The sequence below is a fragment of the Eublepharis macularius genome, chromosome 3, assembly GCF_028583425.1.
Source record: "Eublepharis macularius isolate TG4126 chromosome 3, MPM_Emac_v1.0, whole genome shotgun sequence".
NCBI lineage: Eukaryota > Metazoa > Chordata > Lepidosauria > Squamata > Eublepharidae > Eublepharis > Eublepharis macularius.
Window position 1 is genome coordinate 178,250,514 of NC_072792.1, and position 24,848 is coordinate 178,275,361.

A 24,848-nucleotide genomic window follows, 5' to 3' on the forward strand; every position below is an offset into this window, starting at 1 on the left:
GTCATCCTGAAGGGCGGTGTTGTTGTTGTTGTTGTTGTTGTTAAAGCCCCAAGTTCAATTTGTGGCATTTCCAGTTAAGAAGAACCAGGCAGCAGGTGATGTGAAAGACCTCTACCGGAGACCCTGGAGCTGCTGCTGATCTGAGCAGATAATACTGACCTTGATGGACCAGCGGTTTGATTCAGCGTTAGGCAGGTTTATGAGAACTAATATGAGACCGCAGGTATTTTATTTGGAGGTTTCGTTTGTGCGTTTTCAATTGTGCTGTTTTAATTTGTCATTTTTATACCACCTCGAGCCACCAGGAAAGGCAGGACGTAATTATTTTAGTCGATAAATAAAAAACAAATAGTGAAAACAAATACCCAAGGGGAAATGGGTCAAGAAACTATGATCTCCCGATCTTAGTTTCTGCAGGAGGGGAAATCGCAAGAGCGACTCTGCCGTTTTCCAGCTCTTCAACTCTCAGCAACCTAATTTGCATGCAAAGTTAATTATGCAAATCAGGTACTTTAATTAAATAAGCATTGTCTCCCCATTGCTTGGCGTCTGTTTTCTGGCAGCTAACACAAAAAGTGGATTAAAGATCAGTAGAAGCTTCTTTTGTCCTGCCCAGGAATTTTCTTAGAGTTTCTTATCAGGAGAGAGAAAAGCTTGTCTGGAAGAGGGACAGCAAACGTGTGGGCTGTAGCTCTGGTTTCCCTCATCGGATAGAACAATGGAAGACAGGAATGGGCTTGTCGTCTTACACAGTCAGTCCTGTCTCTGGATCAAGAGGGACTAGAGCCTTCGCATTTCCCTATATGAGGCATCTTACGCAAGGACGCTCAAGTTTAGGGAAACGCAATGTTAGCCGGGAAACATCATTTAAAATGACAGAGCCGGAGATCGCTCCTCAGAGGCTTTGTTAATTTCATCTTCGCCCCCCCCCCAAAGGGCAGGTGAAATTGACAGAGCCTTCCCGGAGGCGAAAATGAAATTAACAAACCCTCTGAGGAGCGATTTCTGCTGGCTCTGTCTTTTTAAATTACCTTCCTGTAGGTGAAATTGGCAGAGCCTTAGTTTAAAGAGAGGTGAAATTGACAGAGGATAGTTTTAAAAGACAGAGCCAACAGAGATCGCTCCTCAGACAGTTTGTTAATTTCATCTTCGCCTCCCAGAAGACTGTCAATTTCACCTCCCCTTCTGGGAGGCGAAGATGAAATTAACAAAGCTTCTGAGGAGCGTTCTCCAGCTCTGTTTTTTAAACTACTCTTCCCAGCTAACATTGCTTCTCCCTATACTTGAGTGTCTTCGTGTAAGATGTCTTGTGTAAAGAGACTCTTTAACACACACCCAAAAGAAAGCTGTGGATTGGGTCTTTGTTGCCATTCCCGGTATTTAGGTAAACTGGCCAATTACAGAATGCACAGGTTGGATCTGGGATCCCTTTCCTATGTCTCATGTAAGAGTCAGATATGAGTCACAGCTTCTTTTATATTCTCACATGGGCAGCGCCCGATCCAGATTTCGACTGTGGTACGCGTATAGTAGTGGCTTCAGCATTTCCTCCACTACCACTCACCATTTTCTCAACTGAAATGCTTCTGGGGTGGGGCTGCTATTTGGACGACTGAGGAAACCCATAAATGTGGGCTTATCCAACTGGCCAAATAGTGCTTGCTTGCTTACTTCATTTATACTCCACTTTTCTCTCCAGGGGGTATGCCGAGTGACTTACACCATTCTGCCCCTCTTAATTTTATCCTCACAACAACCCTAAGAGGCAGGTTAGGCTGAGGATTTGAGGTTGGCCCAAGGTCACCCGTTAAGTTTCCAGGGCAGAGTGGTGATTCGAACCTGGGTCTCCCAGAACCTAATGTGACACTTTCATCACAGCACCTCCTGGGACTGTTTCAGGTGAGGAACATGGTGCAGAGTGGCGGATATACAACTCAATCAGCCACTCCAGGTGCAGGAATTGAGGAAAGCTCACAGCTCATGTCTGACTGCTACACAATGCAAAATGGGGCTCCCAGGCCCAACCTGTGTGTAATGTGTCGATCGAAGCTTGGCCAAATGAGTGGATTGTACGGCAACTTCATTTAAGACGCTTCTTCTCTGCACCAGTCTTCAATTGCAGATTTAACAACCCTTAAATGTCAGAGAGAAAAAGCAGACGGCGTTGCTGCTGTTTGGCCCTGAGCCCATTGCTGAACCTCAAGAGGAGAGGTCTGGGGAAACAAGGAAGAAAACTTGGGCTAGGATTCGCTGCCCATGGAGCAAAACAGCCCAGAGCTGAAGGAAGCGAGCAGGGCTTAAACCCAAAACTCGGTGAAGGTCAAAAACCAGAAGAGAACTAGAACGGAATCTCAAATGGTACATTATTATGTGGGCTTAACAACCCAATCTGTTCCGGCTCTTCGAGGTTCTCACTTACACACTAGGATTAATGGTTGCCATTTAAAATGGCAAATGCCCATTACGTTTCTTTTTAGCTGGCCAGCCATGTGGAATGCATAGATAGGAGATGAAGGATGTTACCCATTTAAATGCAGTTATGGTAAACAAGGTTTTAAAAAACCCACTAAGGTGGTGTGTTGAAAACCATGGAGTGGATCTGGGCAATGTTATGACATCACGCTTCTCTAGGAATCCCTGGAAACTTCATGGCAAAACCATATCGTTTTTGCAATTCCTAGAGAGGACTGATGTCACTTCTGGGTTCTCCCCAGAAGTGACATCACACCACTGGCCCGACAGCCATTTTTAAGATTTTCTTCTGCTGTTTCTCTGAGCTGAGGCTGGAAATATCCATTGGCAACAGGAGATGACAATTCTACCTGGGACATGAAGCATAAAGTTCCAGGGAGGGAGAAGAGTCTACAGCAAGCAGGGCCAGAGATACTTCCCTCCTAGTAACTGGGGTTTAGGTTTGCACCTCCCCAAATGCTCTGCTACCCACGGAAGCTGCAGCAATGCAGGGAACCGGTAGGAGGCTTTGTGCTGCTGCAGTTCATTCACTACCTGACTGGCTTTGGGTACAGCATCTGAGATGTCCTGTTCTCTTTCTCATCAGACACCAGTATTGGATTAGTGCACCAATCCATCTATCCTTGGACACACACAGCACAGCACAGCTGTGTGTAAAGATTCCATGGACTTGCATGCCAAAGCAATGGCCATTTAACGAACTGGGGAGTCTAGAGTAAGTTTGGAAAGCTCGCACGGTTTAAGAGAAACAGCATTCATCGTCGAAACACCATTCTGACTAACATCCTTGCAACAACGCAGGAGTCTTTATTCCTATTTCTGTCCCACTGTTTTATCTCATATGCCCTCTGCGATCCACATAAAAGCCAATCTATTGTTGTCTGCCACTAGCGGGTGAGGACTTTCTTGTTTTGTTTGGCATTCCCTCACTAACTGTTACGGGCCCTCCCCACTGGTTGTGTTGTTGTGTTGTGTTTGTGTATTGAATTATTGAAATATTGTACACACAGTTATATCTTAAATGATGTTTTAATGTCTTCCTTGGGGGCCCTATTTGGGTGGAAAGGCAACATAGAAATATTTTAAGTAAAATAAATGACCATGGTGCAGTACTGGAAAATCTCATGGGCTTAAGTGCTTTTGCCTCCCTTTGTGATTTTCCTTCTCCTTGGCCTGTTCCATATTAACTATGTTTAAGGTTCCCAGGTGCCACCTGGTGATAGGTATCTCCCGGGGATTTCTGCCTCTGCCTACCAATTGTTGACTGGGGAAATAGGAACAAACAAACTTGCATTCTTGGCCAATGACATCACTTCCAGCATGACCCGGACGTGACAGCATCGCATCAGGGTCAATTCTTTAAGAATCAGTCCTGGCCTGATGCCATCACTTCTGGGTTGTACTGGAAGTGACATCATGGGCCAGTACTGCAGGAGTGCGCACACATAAACAGAAGATGGGAAAGTGCCTGCACCTCTAACATCGGTAGGGGGGACCTGGCAACAAAAGCAATGTGGTTTTGCCATAGAGTTTCCAGCAATTCCTAGAGAGGTGTGATGTCATGCTGTCACCGACAGCACTGAGGTTAATGCAAATGGTTTGTTTTTGTCCAGCCCCGTCTTTCAGTCTCTGCTGCAAAGCTGAGCGGCATTATCCGTGAGGCAAACATTGCTCTGTGCCACGGTTAATGCTGAAAAGGAAGCGGGGAAGCACATGAAACTGTGTGGTGCTTTGTGTCTATTACCATGGTTGAGAGAGCCTTGGAAATGTTACATCTCTACCATGCCACTGTGCAAAATATTCAGATTAGACCGGTTTTGCACAAAGGCACACTAGTTTCTCCAGATAAGACTTGGAAAAGGCTACCTTGAACCCTTTATTCCCTTGTGGGGTCAGGGAGCAATAGAGTATATTTCTCAGTGCACTTATCCCCAATCCTATTTCATTCTCTGTTGAAGAAGATTCATTTTTCCTCCAGTGATGGGTGCTGCAAGATGGCTGTATATCTATATTTAGCTCCTCTATTAGCAGGCATGTCAAAGGGGAAATTGCATTTAGTTCCCAAACTAAATTGAAAAACCTGAAAGCCAGCCCTGTGCATGTGCGTGTGTGTGTGTGCATATATATATATATATTTTATTGCTGAACAATTTGCTGCTCTACTGCCTTTGTTCTGATCATCCCTTCAGTCGGCTTCCTGGCTATTGCGCAGCCGGTTGGAGACTTAGCGCAAAACTAATTAGGTTACAAATCTTGTAGCGACAACACAAAGGGGAAGTGTTTGGGATGCTGCTAGGAGAAGAGCCGTTCGCTCTTTGCTGAGATCAGCTTGCTTGTGAAAGTCCTGAACACTGTCAGGGGTATATCCAAGTGGAATCGCCTTATTTCCAAGCAGACACGTTTGGAAAACGTGTTTTAGAGAGGAAGCCCTCTACGATAACTTCCTATGTGCGCTTCAAGTTTTTTCCTTAGGAGAAATGCCTTGCTGGATCCAGCCAGTCTGTTCCAGCATTCTGTCTCTCAGAGCCAAGCTACAAGTGATGCCTGACACAGGTGGGACACTTGTCAGCTTCCCTCAAGTTTTGATGGGAATTGTAGGCATCCTGGTCTCGCAGCTGTAATGGAGAGCCAAGCTGTAAAACCAGGGCGCCTACATTTCCCATCAAAACTTGAGGGAAGCCGACTAGTGTCCAACCTGTGTAAGACGTCACTTGTAGTTTGGCTCTCAGACTTTACTACCAGCTCTGCAGGAATTTATAAACCCAGAGCTGGCGACACTTGACATTGTGGGGATCTTTATCTGTAGGACTGTGGGCGCTCTCAACAGCCCTGGACGTGGGACAACAGGTTTTCCAAAGAGGTAACCTAGACATGTACATGTTACACATTACACACAAATGGAGCATGCATGTGGGTAACATGTGTGATGTAACAGTTATAGTGTCAGGCTAGGATCTGGAAGACCCAAACTCGGATTCTCCCCACAATGGGGACTTGGGGCTGTTTGCTGCCTCTTGACCGAACCACCTTATAGGGTTGTTGTGAGGAGAAAATGGTGAAAGGAGGGTCATGTGAGACAATGGAAGGAAGGGAAGGAGAAACGTGAGGGAATAAGAAATGGAAGCGACCCAAGGCCGCTGCATATTTTTGTGTAATTTTTGCTGGAGGGAGGAAGCTTACTTTCCCTCTCTGAATTTGAATCCAACAAGATTTTCAGAGTATAGGCTTTCGAGAATCAAGGTGCCATCTTCAGATACCCTTCTTCATTATCTCTGGCTCTCTATACTTATACCCTGAAAATTTTGTTGGTCTCGGAGGTGCCACTGGACTCAAATCCTACTGCAGACCAGCACGGCTACCCGCCTAAAATTGCCCTCCCTGGTAATTTCATTGTAATGACTGCTCTTTACTCATTTACCGTCGTCGCCCTGTTTTCTGGAGTTGCCAATTAATGTGCTAAAATGCACTTTTTATTGAGGCTAGAGTTGTTTTCTGAAGTCGTATTCTAAATCTATACCATTTTTAGAATAGGCTTAGAACCCGGTGGTAAAGATTGAATACAAGAGATCAAAAGTTCAATCTCTGGCACCTGTTCTAGGATATTTCAAGGAGTGGGGCAGGGAGAGATCCCTGCAAAGCTGCGGCCAGGATAGAAAAGAAATTAGGCAGGGTGGATCAATAGTATAGATACGTTGTAAAAGGCGCTCACAGGTTTAGCTCTGTGCCGTGATTCAGCCCCCAGCGTCATCAGGTAAAGAATCTTTCTGCTTGATACCCTGGAATGCAGCTCCCAGAAGCAGTTAGGGTTGCCAACCTCCAGGAGGAGCCTGGAGATCTCCCAAAATTGCCACTAATCTCCATGCTACAGAGATCAGGGCCGTTTTCACATGGCCATGTGCCCGGAAGATCGCGCAAAACTCACAGCATAAAAGCGTCTTCCTAGCACGATTTCCCGGCACGACCCGTTTAACGGCCCTTTTTCTGACGTCATCGGGCCATTAAAGGGGATCGTGGCGGGAGATCATGCTAGGAAGATGCTTCATGCAGTGAGTTTGTGCGATCTCCCGGGGTGCGTGTGAAAATGGCCCAGTTCCCCTGGGAGAAATGGCTGCTTTGGAGGGTGGAATCTATGATACTAAACCCCGCTGAGGTCCCGTCCCTTCCCAAACCCTCCCCTCTCCAGACTCTGCCCTCAGATCTCTGGGAATTTCCCAATCCAGAGTTGGCAACCCTTGACTCAGTAGACAGAACTGAATTTGATAGATGGAGCTGCAATGCAGAAGGTACCAGGTTCAGTGCCCGAAGTCACTACTCACTAGTTCATTAGTTTCAGGAGGACCTGTTGGGAAAGGCGTTTCTCTGTTGAGACCCAGGTGGGCCACTGCTGGTTAGAATTCTGGGCAGCCTCTTCCAAGGAAGAGAGTGATATTCAGCCAGAACTCAGCGGGGCACCAGCTGCTCACCCCGTTCCCCCCACCCCCAATGCCTGTGGCATTATAATTATTTCTGCCTTGGGAAAGAACCATTATGTATGCGGGAGATTTTTTATTCCTTTGTCGTTTCGTTTCTGTTGGCTGTGACTTATGGAAAGCAGCTGTGGTGGGAGCAAAAATGAATAGACGTGCTTAAAAAGTATAAATGGACCAATAGGCTGGCTTGGGATAAGGCAGATCGTATGTTCAAAAGGCTAGGAACGGGGAATCCTGAGTTCAAATCCTCATTTGGCCATGAATGAAGTCTGCTGGGTGACTTAGGGGCGGTGTCTTTCTCTTAGCTTAACTTACTTGGACGGACAGACAGACGGAAGGAAGGAATGAACGAACGAACGAAATCTAGTCTGGTTGTTAAGTTCCAACAATAGCATCAATTTCACCTCACTTAGGCCTGATTCGTGCAGGCAGGAAATGAGATGGAGAAATGAACTGCATTTCTTCCAGCTGCTGGTGGAGGCTAACATTTTGGAATGGGCCCATTTGTTAAAAGCTCCCTGAAATCAGAAAGCTGGCACACCAAACCACAAGCTCCTTTCTTGTTGTAGTGCTGGCCATTAACTGTTTGCATCATTCTCCTTTTAAAAGTGAAGGAATGTTTAAAGCTGGAAATCTCCCGTCTTCACTCTGAAGTGGTGCAGTCTGTTCTGCCGCCCCTGGGGTCCCACCTAGGGTTGCCAGCTCCAGGTTGGGAAAATCCTGGAGATTTTGGAGGTGGAACCTGGGGAGGGTGGAGTTTACGGACGGAAGGGGTCTCCGCTGGTATAATGCCATAGAGTCTACCTTCCAATGCAGACTTTTTTCCAGGGGGACTGATGTCTGTGACCTGGAGATCAGTGGTTATTCCGGGAGATCTCCAGCCACCACCTGGAGGTTACAAACAAAGACAGGCAGCTCCAGGAAAAGATGGGAAACAAAACAAAATCAGGCGTCTGCCCAACCAACCGGAGGTATAGTGAATAAGCAAGGAACAATAATCTCACTTAAAGAGAAAATCATAGGATATTTATACAGTGTAAAGTGCCAAGTGCATCTAGGGTTGCCAGCCTCCGGGTGGTGGCTGGAGATCTCCCGGAATTGCAACTGATCTCCAGCCAACAGAGATCAGTTCCCCTGGAGAAAAAGACTGCTTTGGAGGGTGGACTGTATGGCATTATACCTTGCTGAGGCTCTTCCCCTCCCCAAACCCTGCTCTCTCCAGGCCCCACCCTCAAAATCTCCAGGAATTTCCCAACCTGGAGTTGGCAACCCTAAGTGTATTAGATAAATGAACTTGTAATCACCTAAAATGGTTTCATGCAAATTTTTCCTAGAAAAATAGAATCCTATGAAGCCATCAGTGTACCCATACACATCATTCCATCAATAAATACAAAAAATATAATCCAATAAATATACATTAATACAGCAAGAGCCCCGTGGTGCAGAGTGGTAAGCTGCAATACTGCCGCCCAAGCTCTGCTCACGACCTGAGTTCGATCCTGGCGGAAGCCGGGTTCACATAGCCAGCTCAAGGTCGACTCAGCCTGCCATCCTCCCGAGGTCGGTAAAATGAGTACCCAGTTTCCTGCGGGGAAAGTGTAGATGACTGGGGAAGGCAATGGCAAACCACCCCGTAAAAAGTCTGCCAAGAAAACGTCGTGATGCGACGTTCCCCCCATGGGTCAGTAATGACTCGGTGCTTGCACGGGGACTACCTTTACCTATACATGAATACACAGTATATACGGCCACTGTTCAAAGTCTCTGAACATCAGTACCAGCTGGAGGTTGACAATCCTAGCCTACTGCCTCATTTTCCTGAATGTCTGAATCAGGTGTAGAAAAGAGCAAGAGTCCAGTAGCATCTGTAAGACGCAACATTTGTGGTAGGGTATGAGCTTTCGTGAGTCACAGCTCACTTCTTCAGATAGTATCATGAAAGCTAGACTCACAAAAACTCATACCCTACCACAAATTTTGTTAGTCTTATAGGTGCTACTGGACTTTCGCTTTTTCTGCAGCTACAGACAGACTAACATGGCTACCCATCTTGAATCAGGTATGTTCCTTTTCGGGGGGGACACAGAGCCTTTCCCCAAAAGAGAAAGATACTCCGCCTGAAGCACCAGAAACTCTGTATGCAAAAAGTAAGCTCCCAAGGCATGAACTGTGAACGCAGTTCTCTATAAACAGCCGTTTCTATCAATCCAGTTGTGTACTTTGGCTGGTTCAACAGTTACCCGCTCGATGCGTTTGTACCATCTGAGCGTCTCAGCCAACAGGCGCATGAGAAAACCGTGCGCCTTGTGCACACATGAAAGAAAGCAAACCTGTTTGCGGAAGATAAATGCGGCGTCAAGCTTGCCTTGCTTTGAAAAGCCGGCTGACGGATGGTATGGGGGCCCGTGATAACTCGCTGGTGGCTTGCCAAGCCAAGCAGAGCGCTCTTCTTCTTCTCTCTGTTTTTTGTTACACTCCTTGAGTCCTTTGTGGAACAAAATGCCCCTTTATCTTAATTGGAAATTACAGGTGGGCAAAACTCAACCTCTGCGACAGGGAATGCGTCATTTCTGTATCTTTGTGCCACACGCATGGGGATGCTATGCAAAAGCAGAGGACTTGCTTACTAAAGGAGCAGCTCATTTCTAAGAAGGCTGGCAACCATTCATTCATTCATTCATTCATTCATTCATTCATTCACTTGTGTCTTTTATAGTCTGCCTTTCTCACTGAGACTCAAGGCGGATTACACAGTATGAGGTTAATATGATCAGTATCATAGAATCATAGAGTTGGAAGGGGCCATACAGACCCCCTAGTCCAACCCCCTGCCCAGTGCAGGATCAGCCTAAAGCGTCTCTGACCAATATTCATCCAGCCTCTTCTTGAAAACTGTCAGTGAGGGGGAGGTCGCCACCTCCCCAGGCAGCTGATTCCACCTTTGAACTACTCTGACCGTGAAAAAGTTTTTCCTAATATCCAGCCGGTACCTTTGTGCATGTAATTTAAGCCCATTGCTTCGGGTCCTACCCTCTGCTGCCAACTGGAACAGCTCCCTGCCCTCCTCCAAATGACAGCCTTTCAAATATTTAAAGAGAGAAATCGTGTCCCCCCTCAATCTCCTCTTCTCCAAACTAAACATTCCCAAGGCCCTCAGCCTTTCCTCGTAGGGCTCAGTCTCCAGACCCCTGATCATCCTCGTCGCTCTCCTCTGCACCCTCTCGATTTTGTCCACATCAAATAAGTACATTTCAATACAATACCATAAGGTAAACAAATACAAGTTTAAAGACATAGCATTAGCAAGGATCCAAGACATAGTAGAAAATACTGAAGCAAAACATAATCAATTCTAGGACTAACATTAGACAGCATGGAGTGCTGGTTGTACATAGGAGTACATATTTAAAGCAGCAGATAATATATGAGGCAAAAATGGTGATGAAGTCTGTGATCCCCAATTTGTTAGTGAAGCACCTGAGACCCCATCCCTACAATGCAGCCCTCCCGTTTGAGCGAAAAGCCTTTTTGAATCGTTCGGTTTTGCTTCGTTTATGGAAAGCCAGGAGAGTGGGGACTCTTCTGACTTCCTCAGACTTCCACAGGATAGGGGCCACCACAGAGAAAGCCCTTGTACAGGCTGCTGCTGATTTCACCTGTGTGCAGTCTGTCACCTGCAGGAGACCCTGTTCCGATGAGCAACGCGGCCGTGGAGGGACATAGGGAGGGAGGCAATCCCGTAGGTATGCCGGACTAAAGCCATGAAGAACTTTGTATGTAACAAGTAATACTTTGAACTGAGCACGGTAAACGACGGGTAGCCAGTGGAGCGACTGTAGGATGGAAGTGATGTTCATGCTCCTGCTCAGGCAAAGAGCTCATCTTTTCCCTGCTGTGAATAGCAACGGGAAGGCCCATGGCTCAGTGCCAGAGCATCTGTTTGGCATGCAGAAGGTCCCAGGTTCAATCCCCAGCATCTCCAATGAAAAGGACCAGGCAGCAGGCGATGTGAAAGATCTCCACCTGAAACCCTGGAGAGCAGCTCCCAGTCTGAGTAGACAATTCTGACCTTCATAGACTGAAGGTCTGATTTCGTATAGGGCAGGTTCATGTATTCAAAGGAGAGTTCTGAGAGGCTGTCTAGTTTAACTCCTGCTTGGGGCAGGAAATCCTCAACAGAGTATCCTCAACAGATGGCACCCAATCTCTGCTTGAAGATCTCCGGTGATGGAGAGTCCACCTGCCCCTGTGAAAATTGGCTTCACATTCAAACCCGCTTTTATCATCAACCTACCCTCCTATAACTTAAGCCTATTAGATCCGGCCTTGTCTTCTGGAGCCAGAGAACAGGCCTTTCCACCGGACAGCCCTTCAGTTCTTCCTTTGTACAGCTCTTCTTCCAAATCCTGTTTTCCTGAGGAATGGTGGAGACAGACGTGGGCAGAACCTCTCTCGCTGCACACAACTTAAGAGTGTTTTGTCCATGTTTCAGCTTGTGAGGGAGAAAACGTCTGGGGTAATGCCACAGTAGGAATCATGGGAATCAGGAGAGCTGTTGTGAGCCACAGAAGAATCCCACAGGGCCTATTAATACTACGGCGACGAGGCAGAATGAGGAGAAGGCCTTGTTCACACAGGGGCTAGTTGGCCCCTGTGTGAAACGGGATGTTAGATGAGGTGAACCACTGGTCTGAACCAGCCAGACTCTTCTTTCGTTCTTATTGAGCCCCAGGGCCTGCAGTGGCCTGTCCCTAACTGACAATCTCCCGTAGACAAAATAAGGGGAAAGAGGAATAGAAATGAGAGGAGGCACCAAAAGTAAATGGAGGGGGACAAAAGAGAAAAAATTACTATCGAGGCTGTGAATTGACAGAATATGTTGTCGTTCTGGCCTTTCGGTGGATTTTTTAAAAGGATGTGTCCAGTTCCCAAAGGATATCAGCCTATAAGGCCATGATAGCAAAATAGAACCTCCTAGACTAAGGGCAGGATACCTCTCTTTTTAGGGATTTCAGATTGCCCACCGAAACGGGCAACTTCCTGCCCCCATATATGGGCGCCCCACTGCTGTTTGATAGAGCAATGAGAGCAAAAATGGGAGGGGAAATGGCGATGCATGATGCCATCGCTACGTCACATGACATTGTAGGGATTTTCCCGATCTCTGTGGTTTTTGCCATAGAGATTGGGAGAATCCCTAGAGTGGAGAATAGTGCTGCGATGTCAATTCTGCGTACTCAACCCAGAAGTGACAGTTTCTGCCCTCAAACTCTCCCACGAGTTGTCAGCAGACATGGCAACCTTACCTAGTACAAAGTGTTGGCAGACACAACGACAGCAGTATGTGGCTAACCAGCATTAGAAACAGATTGCTGGAATAGATGAACTGTTGGGCTGATCCTGGAAGGCAAATTAAATCACCCTGGAACAATTTGTTTAATTTTTATTTATCTATTAAAATGTTTATATCCCGCCTTTCCCCATGGGTCCAGGCAGTTTACAGTACGTAATTAAAGCATCAAACACCTCCCCACACAAAGCCAAATAAAGCCTAGTAAAATCTATTAAAATGTAATAAAATACTTGCAGCCTACTCACCATTAAAGCTCTGATGAGAAAAATAGCCTTACAACACCTCCTAACATTTTCCAAGGACGGCAATCCCCACACCGCCTCAGGGAACCTGTTCCATAAAACGGGAGCAGCTACAGAAAAAACAATAACAATGGAAGTTAGGGAGGGAAATAGAGCTTCATAACCGTCCAAAAATGCTTGCTACAATATGTTAATGTTGCGTGAGGAGGGAGACATTGTCCAGTTCCAGCCAGGACAGCTGTGTTCCGAGGACCACGGGATCACATCAGCACCCCCTTGACAACCTATGATTAAAGGCGAACGCTTGCTTCACGCTTTTAAAATTCTAGCTCTGGTCCCCGCTGTCTGCCTCTGGCAGCTGGGCCAATATGTATTAGACAAATACATGCGCGGTCTTCTTGGCACCGAGACGCATGATCTGAGAAACAGCCCTTGAAGCGAGCGTTGTTGAACTCGCTCTTTCCTACATACAAAACAGATGTTTGCTCAGGAGAGGAAGATGCTGTTGGGGGGGAGGCGGCAGCAGGAAGCTCGGTGTGCGAGAGGCTTGTAAATTGTCTGCTCCGAGCAGCATGGGAGAGGCTTCTCAAGTGTTCACCAGCTAGAAATCATAATGGGATTTTGCACGGACACTTTGGGCTCTTCTAGAGACCGTAGATGATGGAGTTCTCCCATTGAACTGCTGTAGTTTTGTGGCTGCTTTCTAGAAGAACATGTTATGGTGTGTGGGAATGGCTCCTGCACACTTTGTGCGCATGCTGAGGACAGGACTATCAGTGGCTACTAGCCATGTTGGCTAAAGGGAAGCTCCATATTCAAAGGCAGTAAACCTCTGAAAACCAGTACCTGGAGGCAACTTCAGGAGAAGGCGTCAACCTCTAATATCCTATTGTTGGCCCTCCAGAGTAACTGGTTGGCCACTGTGTGAACTAGATGGACTGCTGGGCCGATTCCAGATGACTAACCTTAAGGCGTTTCATGCCGCCCTCTTCCGGATCGCGACGGGGAAAATGCGAAATATCGCGTTTCCTTGCGCGAGTTTTGCGCGATGACGTGCAAAACTCGTGCGAGGAAACGCGATATTTCGCATTTTCCCCGTCGCGATCCAGAAGAGGGCGGCATGAAACGCCTTAAAGTTAGTCATCTGGAATCGGCTCTGGTCTAATCCAGCCAGCTATTCTTATGTTAACAGCAGAATAGAGAGGATTTTAGCACTGATAGATTCAGAAGTTCTGGTCCCTCCTCTTCCTGTCACATGGCTGTGATGTCATATGAGTTCCTGCCATGTGTTTGCAGCTGCTTGGGTTCCAAGCTGGTGCCTGGGGTTAACGGTGGGTCCTAAGTCCGGAAAGTTTGAAGACCACAGTGCTAAAAAATGGCTTTGTGCCCTCTTTGATTGTATGGTAAAATGGGAGTGGAAGAGTTGCCTTGCTTTGGCTGCCCTGTGGTCCCAGCACTCAGTTTCCAGCAGACGTCAGCTGCATACTTCTATGACACTCCCATTTAAGGCATGAAAGCAACAGTGATCGTCTTTTTTTTAAATTTTATCCCGAACATCTGGCAGAGGTTGACAATAGAGGCTCCATTGTGTTACTTACTTACTTACTTACTTACTTACTTACTTACTTACTTACTTACTTACTTACTTACTTACTTACTTACTTACTTACTTACTTACTTACTTACTTACTTACTTACTTATTTGATATTTAGCCCATCCTCCCCGCAAGCAGGGCTCAGGGCAGGTTACAATATAATTAGAATTATACACAATAAAAGTTTCATAATTTAAATATAAATTTAAAATCTATCACCATATAAATACTAAACATTAGTAAATGTTGGAAACCATTTAACGGCATCTGCTACAGAATCTACTCGTGGCAGCTGTAAAAGAAACTATACAGTACAATTAGGTGGGTGAGAATCTGCCAAGATGGAGTAAAATAAGGCAGAACAGAGGAGGCTGTTGGAGAGGAGTTCCTGTTGCCTTGGGCATAGGCCTGGTGGGACATCTCCATTTTACAGGCCCTGTGGAACTACACTAGATCCTGCAGGGCCTGGGTCTCAGCTAGGAGAGTGTTCCACCAGGCCACTGCCAGAGCCAAAAAAGCTGAGGTTAACTACGCAAATGCAACTTCGTCAAGAAGCAAATCAAACTATTCGTACGTTGGCCATTTTCACACTGCTTACCAGCCACAGAACATCGTGCCAAGCTCCCGGAACGGAACGTGAAATCGCCCCAGGAAGACACTGCTGTTCCGGGAGCTCGGCGCGATGTTCTGTTGCCAGTAAGCAGTGTGAAAACGGCCATGGTATCAGGACAAAGAATTCAGAGACATTAAAAACTGGGCTGAAATAGGCTTTCCTATTTCATCCTATTTCCAGCTTTCGTTCAGGCTTGAGAAGGTTGAAGAAGAAAGGGAAAGATGATCTCTTGTTTAACTTCCAGTGTAGATAGGCCACACCGGTAACAGCCACCCTCTGTGTGGGAAGAGAAGGAGAAGCAGAGAAACAGCACAGACAGGATAGCGAAGTTGCAGTGGTGCTTTTGTGTGGCCCCTAGCTGCTGAATCTGCACCGATCGTTCCCTTCAAAACAATTGTGTTGGATGTGCTTACTGCTTAGTCATCATTACAGAAAATTTCAAAGTGCTAACGATGCTACACGTTACTAGTCCATGTGACTCTGAAGAATGTGTGTGGAAAAGGCACGGAGAGCAATCAATTAGGGTTGTCATCCCCCCCCCGCCTGGGGCGGGGGATCCCCCAATCCCCCCTCCCCCCCACGCCCACTTAACTGGCCAGCAGGGGGGTGCACTCCCTGGGGCGCCCCCTTCCTGGGCGAGAGCAGGCGGCAATGGCAAGAGCAGGCTGCTCTCACCGCTGCCGCCTCAGCCTGCTCTCTCACCGTGGCCACTGCAGCTCCTGTCCTTGCCGGCGCCGGCTGCACAGAGGCAGCCGCAGCGAGAGAGCAGGCCGTGCCCACCACAGCTCTCTCTCTCGCCACAGCCCCTGTGCAGCCAGTGCCAGCAGGGACCAGGGGCACAGCAGCGGCAGCAAGAGAGAGAGACTGCTGCCCGCTCTCTCTGCCCCTCCCTGGCACGCGTGACATCCTCACATGGGGCGCCCTTTGACCCTGTGTGATGATGTCACTCCCGGAAGTGACGTCATCACGCACGCCAGAAGCGCGTGCACACGGACACTACAGCAGGAGCAGCGACAGGGTAGGAGCCAGCGTACCAGTCTCCCGCTGGGAGACTTGTGGGACCTGGCAACTCTACAATCAATAGGGACACGGGTCAGAAATTCATGGCCCACCAGTGGCAGGGTGCAGGGTAGCAAGTATCGGGGAAGGCCCTTGACCAATCAGAGTACGCAAAACTGAGCTGAATGAACCAACAGCCTCACTTGCTATAAGGCAGCTTCATCCAATCACATAGCTTGTACTTATATTACGTAAATCTGGCTTGTTTGACGTACAATGGCTTAGGGTTGCCAGCTCCAGGTTGGGAAATTCCTCGAGACTTTGGTTATTTCCTAATATAAAAATGTTGTATTCTTATATTTTCACATTGTCTAGATATTAATATATTACTATTCCTGTTTGCTTATGCCCTGTTAGTCTACGAGTATTAATAAAAGAACTGGAAGTGGAGATTTGGGGGGTGGAGCCTGGGGAGGACAGAGTTTGGGGAGGGGACAAACTTTAGTGGTCTATGATGCAAAAGGGTTCACCATCCAAATCAGCCATTTTTTCTAGAGGAACTGACCTCTGTAGTAGGGTTGCCAGCCTCCAGGTAGCAGCTGGAGATCTCCCGGAATTACAACTGGTCTCCAGGCCACAGAGATCAGTTCACCTGGAGAAAATGGCTGCTTTGGAGGGTGGACTCTATGGAGTTATGCCATGCCAAGGTCCTTTCCCTCCCCAAACCCCTTTCTCCAGGTTTTTCCAGGTTTCACTCCCCAGAGCTCCAGGAATTTCCCAACTTGGAGCTGGCAACCCTACTCTGTAGCCTGGAGATCAGTTGTAATTCCAGGATATCTCCCGCCACGACCTGGAAGGTGGCAACCCTACTTTAGTTTCTTGGATTCTCGCTTCTCGCTCAGCGATCCTGGGTTCAGATCTCAGACGAACGCTGAACGAAGAGGCTGTACTTTTACTCCGTTAACAGATTTCTGACAGCAGGGTGTTGGGAAAAGGCCTCTCTCTGCCTGAGACCCAGAGAGTCACTACCAATCAGATCTCGCTGAGCTCGACGGCCCAAGGGTCACACTTGCCGTAAGGGAACTGGGTATGTTCAAAGTGGCAAAAAAATCTGCGTTTTCTTTAAGTTTAGATTCTGTGCATCTTCAACTTGAATGCAGTCTGCATGTAGTGGAAAATGAATGTATACTGGCCCAAGCTCCCTTTTTTAAGCCATTGATCAGCCTGGCTCAGAGCTTACTGACAGGACTCATCAATCAACTTCATTGTCCGTCCAAGGTTGCTTTCAGCACAAGGCCAGCCAGTTTGGCTGCCTGAGGCAGAAAATCTGACTTGCATGCTTAGACACCTCCACCTCTGTTCCATTTCAGTAGGGTTGGCTCAGGAGAATTTCTCTGCGGATCGGGCCCCAATCGGGCAGTTATCTGCCTGCCCATTGTCCACACTGTTGTCCTTCGAGTCAAAAATGCAATATGTGAAAAACATTTGGCTTGTCTCTTGCTTGTTTATTTTAAAATATTTGCTTTAATGTAGCTGCAGGGACTGAATTTGATTAGAACGCCAGTGGGGAAGGGGGCAATTAATTTTTCTTTGAAAGAAATTTGCCTAGTCAAAATTCACACCCCAAAGCAGCTTTCCTTCCTTCAAAATCACATTCCGAGAGCTGCTTTTCCTCCCTTCTGGCTTTTCCCTTGCTGGGAAAAAAGCAGGTGCAGATTTTCTAAGTAAATAAATAATATGCAATATAAAATTAAATATATTACGTAGCATAAAAGCATTATATAGCATATATTAAATATATTATGTAGCAACATAATAGTAAATATTTTATGTAGTATGTATTAAGTACATAATGTTAAATATATTATGTAGCATAAAAGCCTTCTTACACTATTACGCACCCCGGTATATTGCCTCTGAACATGGAAGCTCTATTTAGAAAGCAATTAGCCGTTAACAGTCCTATCCTCCATGAGCGGTCCCTCAGTGGAACAGGCTTCCTCGGGAGGTGGTGGGCTCTCGTTCTTTGGAGGTTTTTAAGCAGTGGCTAGACGGCCATCTGACAGCAATGCTGATTTTGTGAACCTGGGCAGATCATGAGAGGGAGAGCAGGAAGGGCTACACCAGTGCTTAGTTCTCATGGTCCCTTCTCGTGGTCCGTGGGTCTCGTGGTCCCTGGATCTCGTGGCCCAGGGTAATGCCAATCGCCACTTTGGGGTCAGGAAGCAGTTTTCCCCAGGCCAGTTCGGCTAGGGATCTTGATGGTGTTTTGCCATCTTCTGGGCATAGATCAAGGGTCGCTGGGGGTGTCAGGAGGAGGTGTGAATTTCCTGTACTGTGCAGGGGGTTGGACTAGATGACCCTGGAGGTCCCTTCCTAGAGGTGCCTATGATTCTATGAATTTGTCTAATCTCTTTTCAAAGGGGCAGTGTGAAAGGACTTTCCAAAGGGCAGGTGACTAGCAGTGGCAGTCATTTTTTACTGAAATAAATTCTCTTCGGGGGGTCTTGTAGCTGAAGATGGGAGGTACCACGTGGACTGCTTTGCACTGGTTCGCACCAGCTTACTTTCACCCCTGCAAATGGCCCTCTGGAAAAGATTTGAGCATCACCTATGACTATGTTCAAATTAGCAGTTCCCCAGTCACTACCATAAAGTCCAAGGTACTATACCAATTAACCTCTATATACCGCAATGGCTTTTAGACAAAATTTCAGCCAAACAGAAGAAGACAGTGCTGTCAAATTGCAATTGACACATGGCAACCCCAACAATGGGGCGATGAAGGCAAGAAGGAAGCGTACGTGGTTTGCTATTGCCTGCCTCTGCGTAGCAACCGCAGTTTTCCTTGTTGGTCTGCCATCCAAGTACTGACCATGGCAAACTCTGCTTAGCTGCTAAGGTCTGATGGACTCAGGCTAAGCTGGGCTAACGAGGCTGCTATCAACCAACTAACCTACACGTTAAAATAATGCAATCTATGATTAATATTTTTAAAGGCACAAATAAAATTTAGTTAACACCCAAAGAGCCATAAAACTAAGCTCTGGTGGGAGCGTAGAGGAGAAAGGGTTGTGTCAGAGAGAAGGCGTTTCCTTGTTAAAAATGTTTGCGTGGATTTTTACAGCTAATGAGATATTTTTAATGACAACAAGAGCAATCCTCCTCTCGTTACGTGACAAGAGGGTTTAATAAATGATAATCAATTAATAGCCATTTGGGGAGGTAGAAAGAAAGGGAGTGATCAAGGAAGCTCTCATCCTAACATAAAACTTGTAGAAAAAGGAAAAAAGAGTTATGATTTCTAGCAACTGATGCTCACAAAGGCAAATCCTCTACGTGGCAAAACAAGGTCAAGCACTGTTATCAATACTCCTTTGTGATCTTCATTAGTAGGGGCTGAGGAGGAGTTATGGCTCAATGGTAGAGCAGCTGCTTTGCATGCAGAAGGTCCCAGGTTCAATTCCCGGCATTTCCAGTTAAATGGATCAGATAGGAGGTGACATGAAACACCTCCACTGGAGAACCTGGAGAGGTGCTGTCAGTCTGAATAGACAATATTGACGTAGACAATACAATACTGAATAGAAAATACTTGTTGGAACAAGGATCTGATTCAATATAAGGCAGCTTTAAGTGTCCATTACTCGATATCTGCCATGTGTTCTAGCCAGATAGAACTAATTGCATCCTGTCCCCTTGTGATATATGTCCCCTTCTTTCTCCCCTCTCTCCCCTCCTCTTCTGTATTTGACCAGTTCGGATCATGCATCTGACGAAGAGAACTTGATTCTCGAAAGCTTATGCTACAATAAAATTGGTTAGTCTTAAAGGTGCTACTGGACTCTTTTTGATTTTGCTACTACAGACTAACACGGCTAATTCCTCTGGATCTATAGCCAGATAGTGTATCTCTGAATTAGCCATTGGCCAATGTTCATTGTGTTTTCACTAGACATGGGCACGAATTGAAATACGAGTCAAATTTCATGACGAATCGGGTCGATTCGTGCTTCGCGAAACGCGTTTTGTGGGGCTGTGGTTTTCACGAAATTCACGACTTTTGGGGCTGATTCATTCAATTCATGAATGATTCATGATGCCAGACAGGCTGGCGCTGAACCATTTATTCCTTAGGCAACATAGGCCCGGAATGTCTGCAGACCTTTTGTTGCCATTGGAAACCCCAATCTTAGCCCACATAAAATTGATAGGCAACTCTCCCTGCCAACTGGAGAGCTTCCATTCTGCCCTATACAGCAAGGAGCAGGGGGGGTAATCCCCTAGGCAACTGAGGAGATGGGCCTTCTGTAGCCATGGGAACACCAATCTTATCCCTCCAAACCCTGTTAGGTAGGTCTGTCTGCCAACCAGAGACCTGTTCTGCTCTATGTGAGCATTTCTTATATAAGGCACAGCTCTCTGCCTCGTGCTTTTCAGTTCCAGTAGACAGAGGGAGAGGGAGGACCTGTTTCTGGGATCTGAACTGAGAGAGTGGAATTGGGAGTTTTTGGCTGGATTTGCTCCTGCTTTAAAAGAGACTGAAAAGCCTCTTTCTTATTTTCAGATCTTGGCCTTGCCGGGAAGGTCACTGGGTGAGGGTGCCTTCTTTCCTCCACCCCACTCAACCCTGGTCTCAGGGCATTGCCTGGCTCTGGGGCCTAGCTTGATTGAGGCCTACCTTTTTTTCTTTAATTTTCTTTGGTTATATTCTTATTTAGAGTATTTGTTCTTGCTGGCTTGTTGGGTGAGGGTGGGTGGAGGAGAGCCTGCTGAAGTCTCCCTGCAAGTTTGGCATCTCTGGGTATGAAGGGGGCCATTGAAGTGCCCTGGATTTTGATGAATCATGAAACTAATGAATCGTTTCGCAAAACGGGACAATTTCGTGAAAGTTCATGATTCGTGGGATGCAACAAAACATGAAATGCCCATTTTGTTTTTTTCCATTTTGTGCCCATCTCTAGTTTTCACCTCCAGTGACCCTCCCTTCTGTTTTTTTCACCAGGCATGGAAGAAGCGATGGTTTATCCTCCGCAGCGGCCGCATGAGCGGCGACCCAGATGTGCTAGAGTATTACAAGAACGACCATTCCAAGAAGCCCCTGCGCGTCATCAACCTTAACTTCTGCGAACAAGTGGACGCTGGCCTCACCTTCAACAAGAAGGAACTGCAGGACAGTTACGTCTTCGACATCAAGACCAGCGAAAGGACCTTTTACCTTGTTGCCGAAACGGAGGATGACATGAACAAGTGGGTCCGTAGCATTTGCCAGATCTGTGGCTTCAACCAGTCTGAAGAGAATTCAGGTACGGCTAAAGTTCCTTGGCTGGACTGAATCAATGTCATTTCAAAACAGAATGAGGCAATAAATCAAAAGCCAGCAAGTACGGGTGAAAAAGATTGCTTGCTATGTGCACAGAATTTAAAAGCTTGAAATGCTTCCAAGATGTCTGTGAAAGGTAATGGTTGTATTCTTAACAAATTTCAGGATGCCTGACTTACAGCCAACATAATTCCCTCATTACGAAGGAACGCTGACAGAGGTTTCTGATAATACAGATAGACTTGGTTAGTTTATTCAAAGAACTTCATCTTGGAGACAGAGGATGAGGCAGGGCTTTTGTTGAGGGGGGAATGCTCCAGAACGCCATTCTGGCAGGTCTAGAATCTGCCCACGTGATTCCTTCCTCCTTCGGCCCTGCGGGCTCTGCAGAGGAGGTTTAGCTGCTTTGAGTTCATTCTGCTTTCTTTTTCATTCATTCATTCATGAGAGAGAGAGAGAGAGAGAGAGAGAGAGAGTGCAAGCAGAGCTGCTGGGGCCAGCTCTCCAGAGAAAGTGTAGCTGCTTTGAGTTCATCCTGCTTTTTTTCATTTTTGAGTGAGAGAGAGAGGGAGCGAGTATAAGCAGAGATGCTGGGGCCAGCTCTCCAGAGGAGGCTTAGCTGCTTTGAGTTCATTCTGCTTTCTTTTTCATTCATGAGTGAGAGAGAGAGAGAGAGAGAGAGAGAGAGAGAGAGAGTGCAAGCAGAGCTGCTGGGGCCGGCTTTCCAGAGGAGGCTTAGCTGCTTTGAGTTCATTCTGCTTTCATTTCATTCAGGGGTTTCTGTGTATGTGTGTGCTGCTTTGAGTTCATTCTGCTTTCTTCTCAGGGTGGGACTGTGTGTGTTGCTTTGAGTTCATTCTGCTTTCTTTTCATGGGGGTGAGTGTTCTGGTTCCCACAGCTTTTGAATGCAGATTGGTTCTGAGTTAAATATATCAGTTATGGTTATTTGTATTAGTTAAAATATCAGTTATGGTTATTCTAGTTTTATGCTAGGAATGGATAGCTGTGTCCATGTCACAGAAGGCTTTCATCAATATATTCATCAGCATATAGGTGTTCTTATGTCTTAATAGCTGTAATTCAAATGGTTCTCCCTACCTTCAGCTGATTAACATCACTGAAATTGCAGTGGACATATGGGTGGAGGTTAAGGAAGTTCTTATGAATATTGTTTGTGTGGGACATTGGAATATTTATGAGCATTTCACAATATCACAACGGCTTAGCCATTGGTAAGGTAGAGTTGGCAGGCAACAAAAAAAGCCATTTTAAACTAAGTATAAATCTAATGCAGCTAAAGTTGAGTATCTAATTTTGAATTGCTCCAGTAAAGCAAAACCCTCCCTGAAAATTTGAAAATTCAATATTCATTATATAAAGAATTTCAGACTCCGTGGAATTTTGAGAAAGTATTTTGGATTTTTTTTTCTACGCTGCCAGAGGGAATCTGTTAGAATTTAGATTTGTGAGATGGGTTTTGGATTTTTAGAGGCCCCCTTCTCGCATATTTTAAAATATGATTCCAAAGAAATGAAATGTTTGGGAAAGGGAATGGAAGATTTCACTTTTTGTAGAGGATACAGAAAGGAAACAACCCCTTTCTCATAACAGTGTAATTTTCCAAGCTTACTAACATTTATCTCATCGTAATGCATTATGCTGGGTTCCAGGAAGCGGTGTCACTTCTGGGAGGGACGGCACTTCTGGAAGTGATGTCATCACGCATTTCTGGGAGCACACGCGCGCAATAGAGAGTTCCACCGCCTCTTTTCCAAGAAAAAAAAAGCCCTGGGATGAAAAAAACCAGCAAAAAACTCAGCCAATTCTTTTTTTTTCTTTTTTTTTTGAAAATTTTTTTATTCGGTTAGGATCAATTATTTTCACATTACAATCAATTCTCCCATTTCCCAATTTCTAACCCCCTCCCTTTCCCCCCCTTTTTGTTGACTTCCAACAGTTTTCCAACCCTTTGTCCCTTTTCCCTTACTCCTTTTATATTCCTCTATCTAACAAATATATATTCTCCCTTTATTCTAAGCAATAATTCTTTAACTATTTTTGATACTCTGTACCCTAACTTTGAGTCCCTTTTTCCATGTTGGATAAACAATTTATCCCATTTTTCATAATTTCAAATATTTCTATAGATCATAAACCATATAAACCATACATTCATATAAGTCAACCAATTTAACTTATGCTCTATGTGTTACTCATTCTACATATCTTCTTCTTTCTGCTTTAGTTATATTTAATTACATTACTATGGTTGTTGTGGGTTTTCCGGGCTGTATTGCCGTGGTCTTGGCATTGTAGTTCCTGACGTTTCGCCAGCAGCTGTGGCTGGCATCTTCAGAGGTGTAGCACCAAAAGACAGTGCTACACCTCTGAAGATGCCAGCCACAGCTGCTGGCGAAACGTCAGGAACTACAATGCCAAGACCACGGCAATACAGCCCGGAAAACCCACAACAACCATCGTTCTCCGGCCGTGAAAGCCTTCGACAATACATCAATTACATTACTGTTTTTGTTCCCCTTCAATTATAAATCTATATAACTATCATCATATAATATCAATCAATTTGACTCATATATATCTTCAGATAAACTTATTCAGTAAACTCAGCCATTTCTTACAGGCTTCTATATCACACCGTATTGCAAACATCACACAAGTCAAATTTCCCACGTTACACTATCTTTTGCTCTGGGGTTGATAAAACATGTTAACACCTCTTCATTTGAGGCAGCGATACCAAACCCCATGACGCTGAATTTCATTTCTGATTCTCACTTCCAACATTCAAGCGCCGGTTCTGCACTGTCAGATTAGCTACAGGTTGATTATACTGAAACAAGGACAGGGTGATTTATTGACATAGATCCCTATACAGCAACCTCTATCTGATGCACTGTCTCAAATGTCTCCTTCGCATTTGGAGTCAAAGGGCCTATTCAGCCGTCTGCAAATTTGTCCTTGCTTACTAGCCTGCCATTATTTTTGGTTGCTACCAAGTCTCTCTCCTTCCAAGCCCTCTAATATATGCCAAAGATTAGGGACAGATCGTTTGGAGAACATAAGGAGTAGCAAAGTTCACACACACACACACAAACACACAGTTGGAAGAGACTCAGGCTATTCCATACTGTCTACCAACAGAAGGGAACCACTTCCTAAGATCCACAAAACCAAAAGAGCACGCAGGCTCAAGGAAGTCACAACCACGCACAATTATTACAGTGTAATTCCGATATTTACATCTCATACAGTCCCAAACTTACAGACCCATAACGCCCAAATTACAGACCAATAGAATACAAATTCACCATCCAGTATAATTCCAGTTCGAATTGACTTTCATTGGAACGGAATAAGTTCAATATATATCGCTAATGCGGGATGTATTTACAAACAAAATGTCCATAAATATTCGATGGTAGCAGCAATGCCACAACGGGCCAATGATGGCTATTAAGTTCACTGAAACCAGTGTCCACGGCGACGAGCTTAACCGGTCTCCTTCACTTTCACTCGTTTCAGCCCACTTCCTTCTTCAGGCCGTTACTTATCAATTGTGTCATTGTTCTTTCGATATTGGAGGTTAAAATTGCAGGAAAAGATATTGATAAGTAACGGCCTGAAGAAGGAAGTGGGCTGAAACGAGTGAAAGTGAAGGAGACCGGTTAAGCTCGTCGCCGTGGACACTGGTTTCAGTGAACTTAATAGCCATCATTGGCCCGTTGTGGCATTGCTGCTACCATCGAATATTTATGGA

General features: G+C 45.8%; 1 protein-coding gene across 1 annotated transcript in view; it reads left to right on the top strand.

The window, feature by feature from the left end:
- GAB2 (GRB2 associated binding protein 2) overlaps positions 1-24,848 on the top strand; it is a 206,953-nt gene that overhangs the window by 101,217 nt on the left and 80,888 nt on the right. The window contains exon 2 of the mRNA XM_054973128.1: positions 20,752-21,052. Coding sequence (XP_054829103.1) covers positions 20,752-21,052 — 301 coding nt within the window. The remainder of the gene's footprint in view (positions 1-20,751; positions 21,053-24,848) is intronic.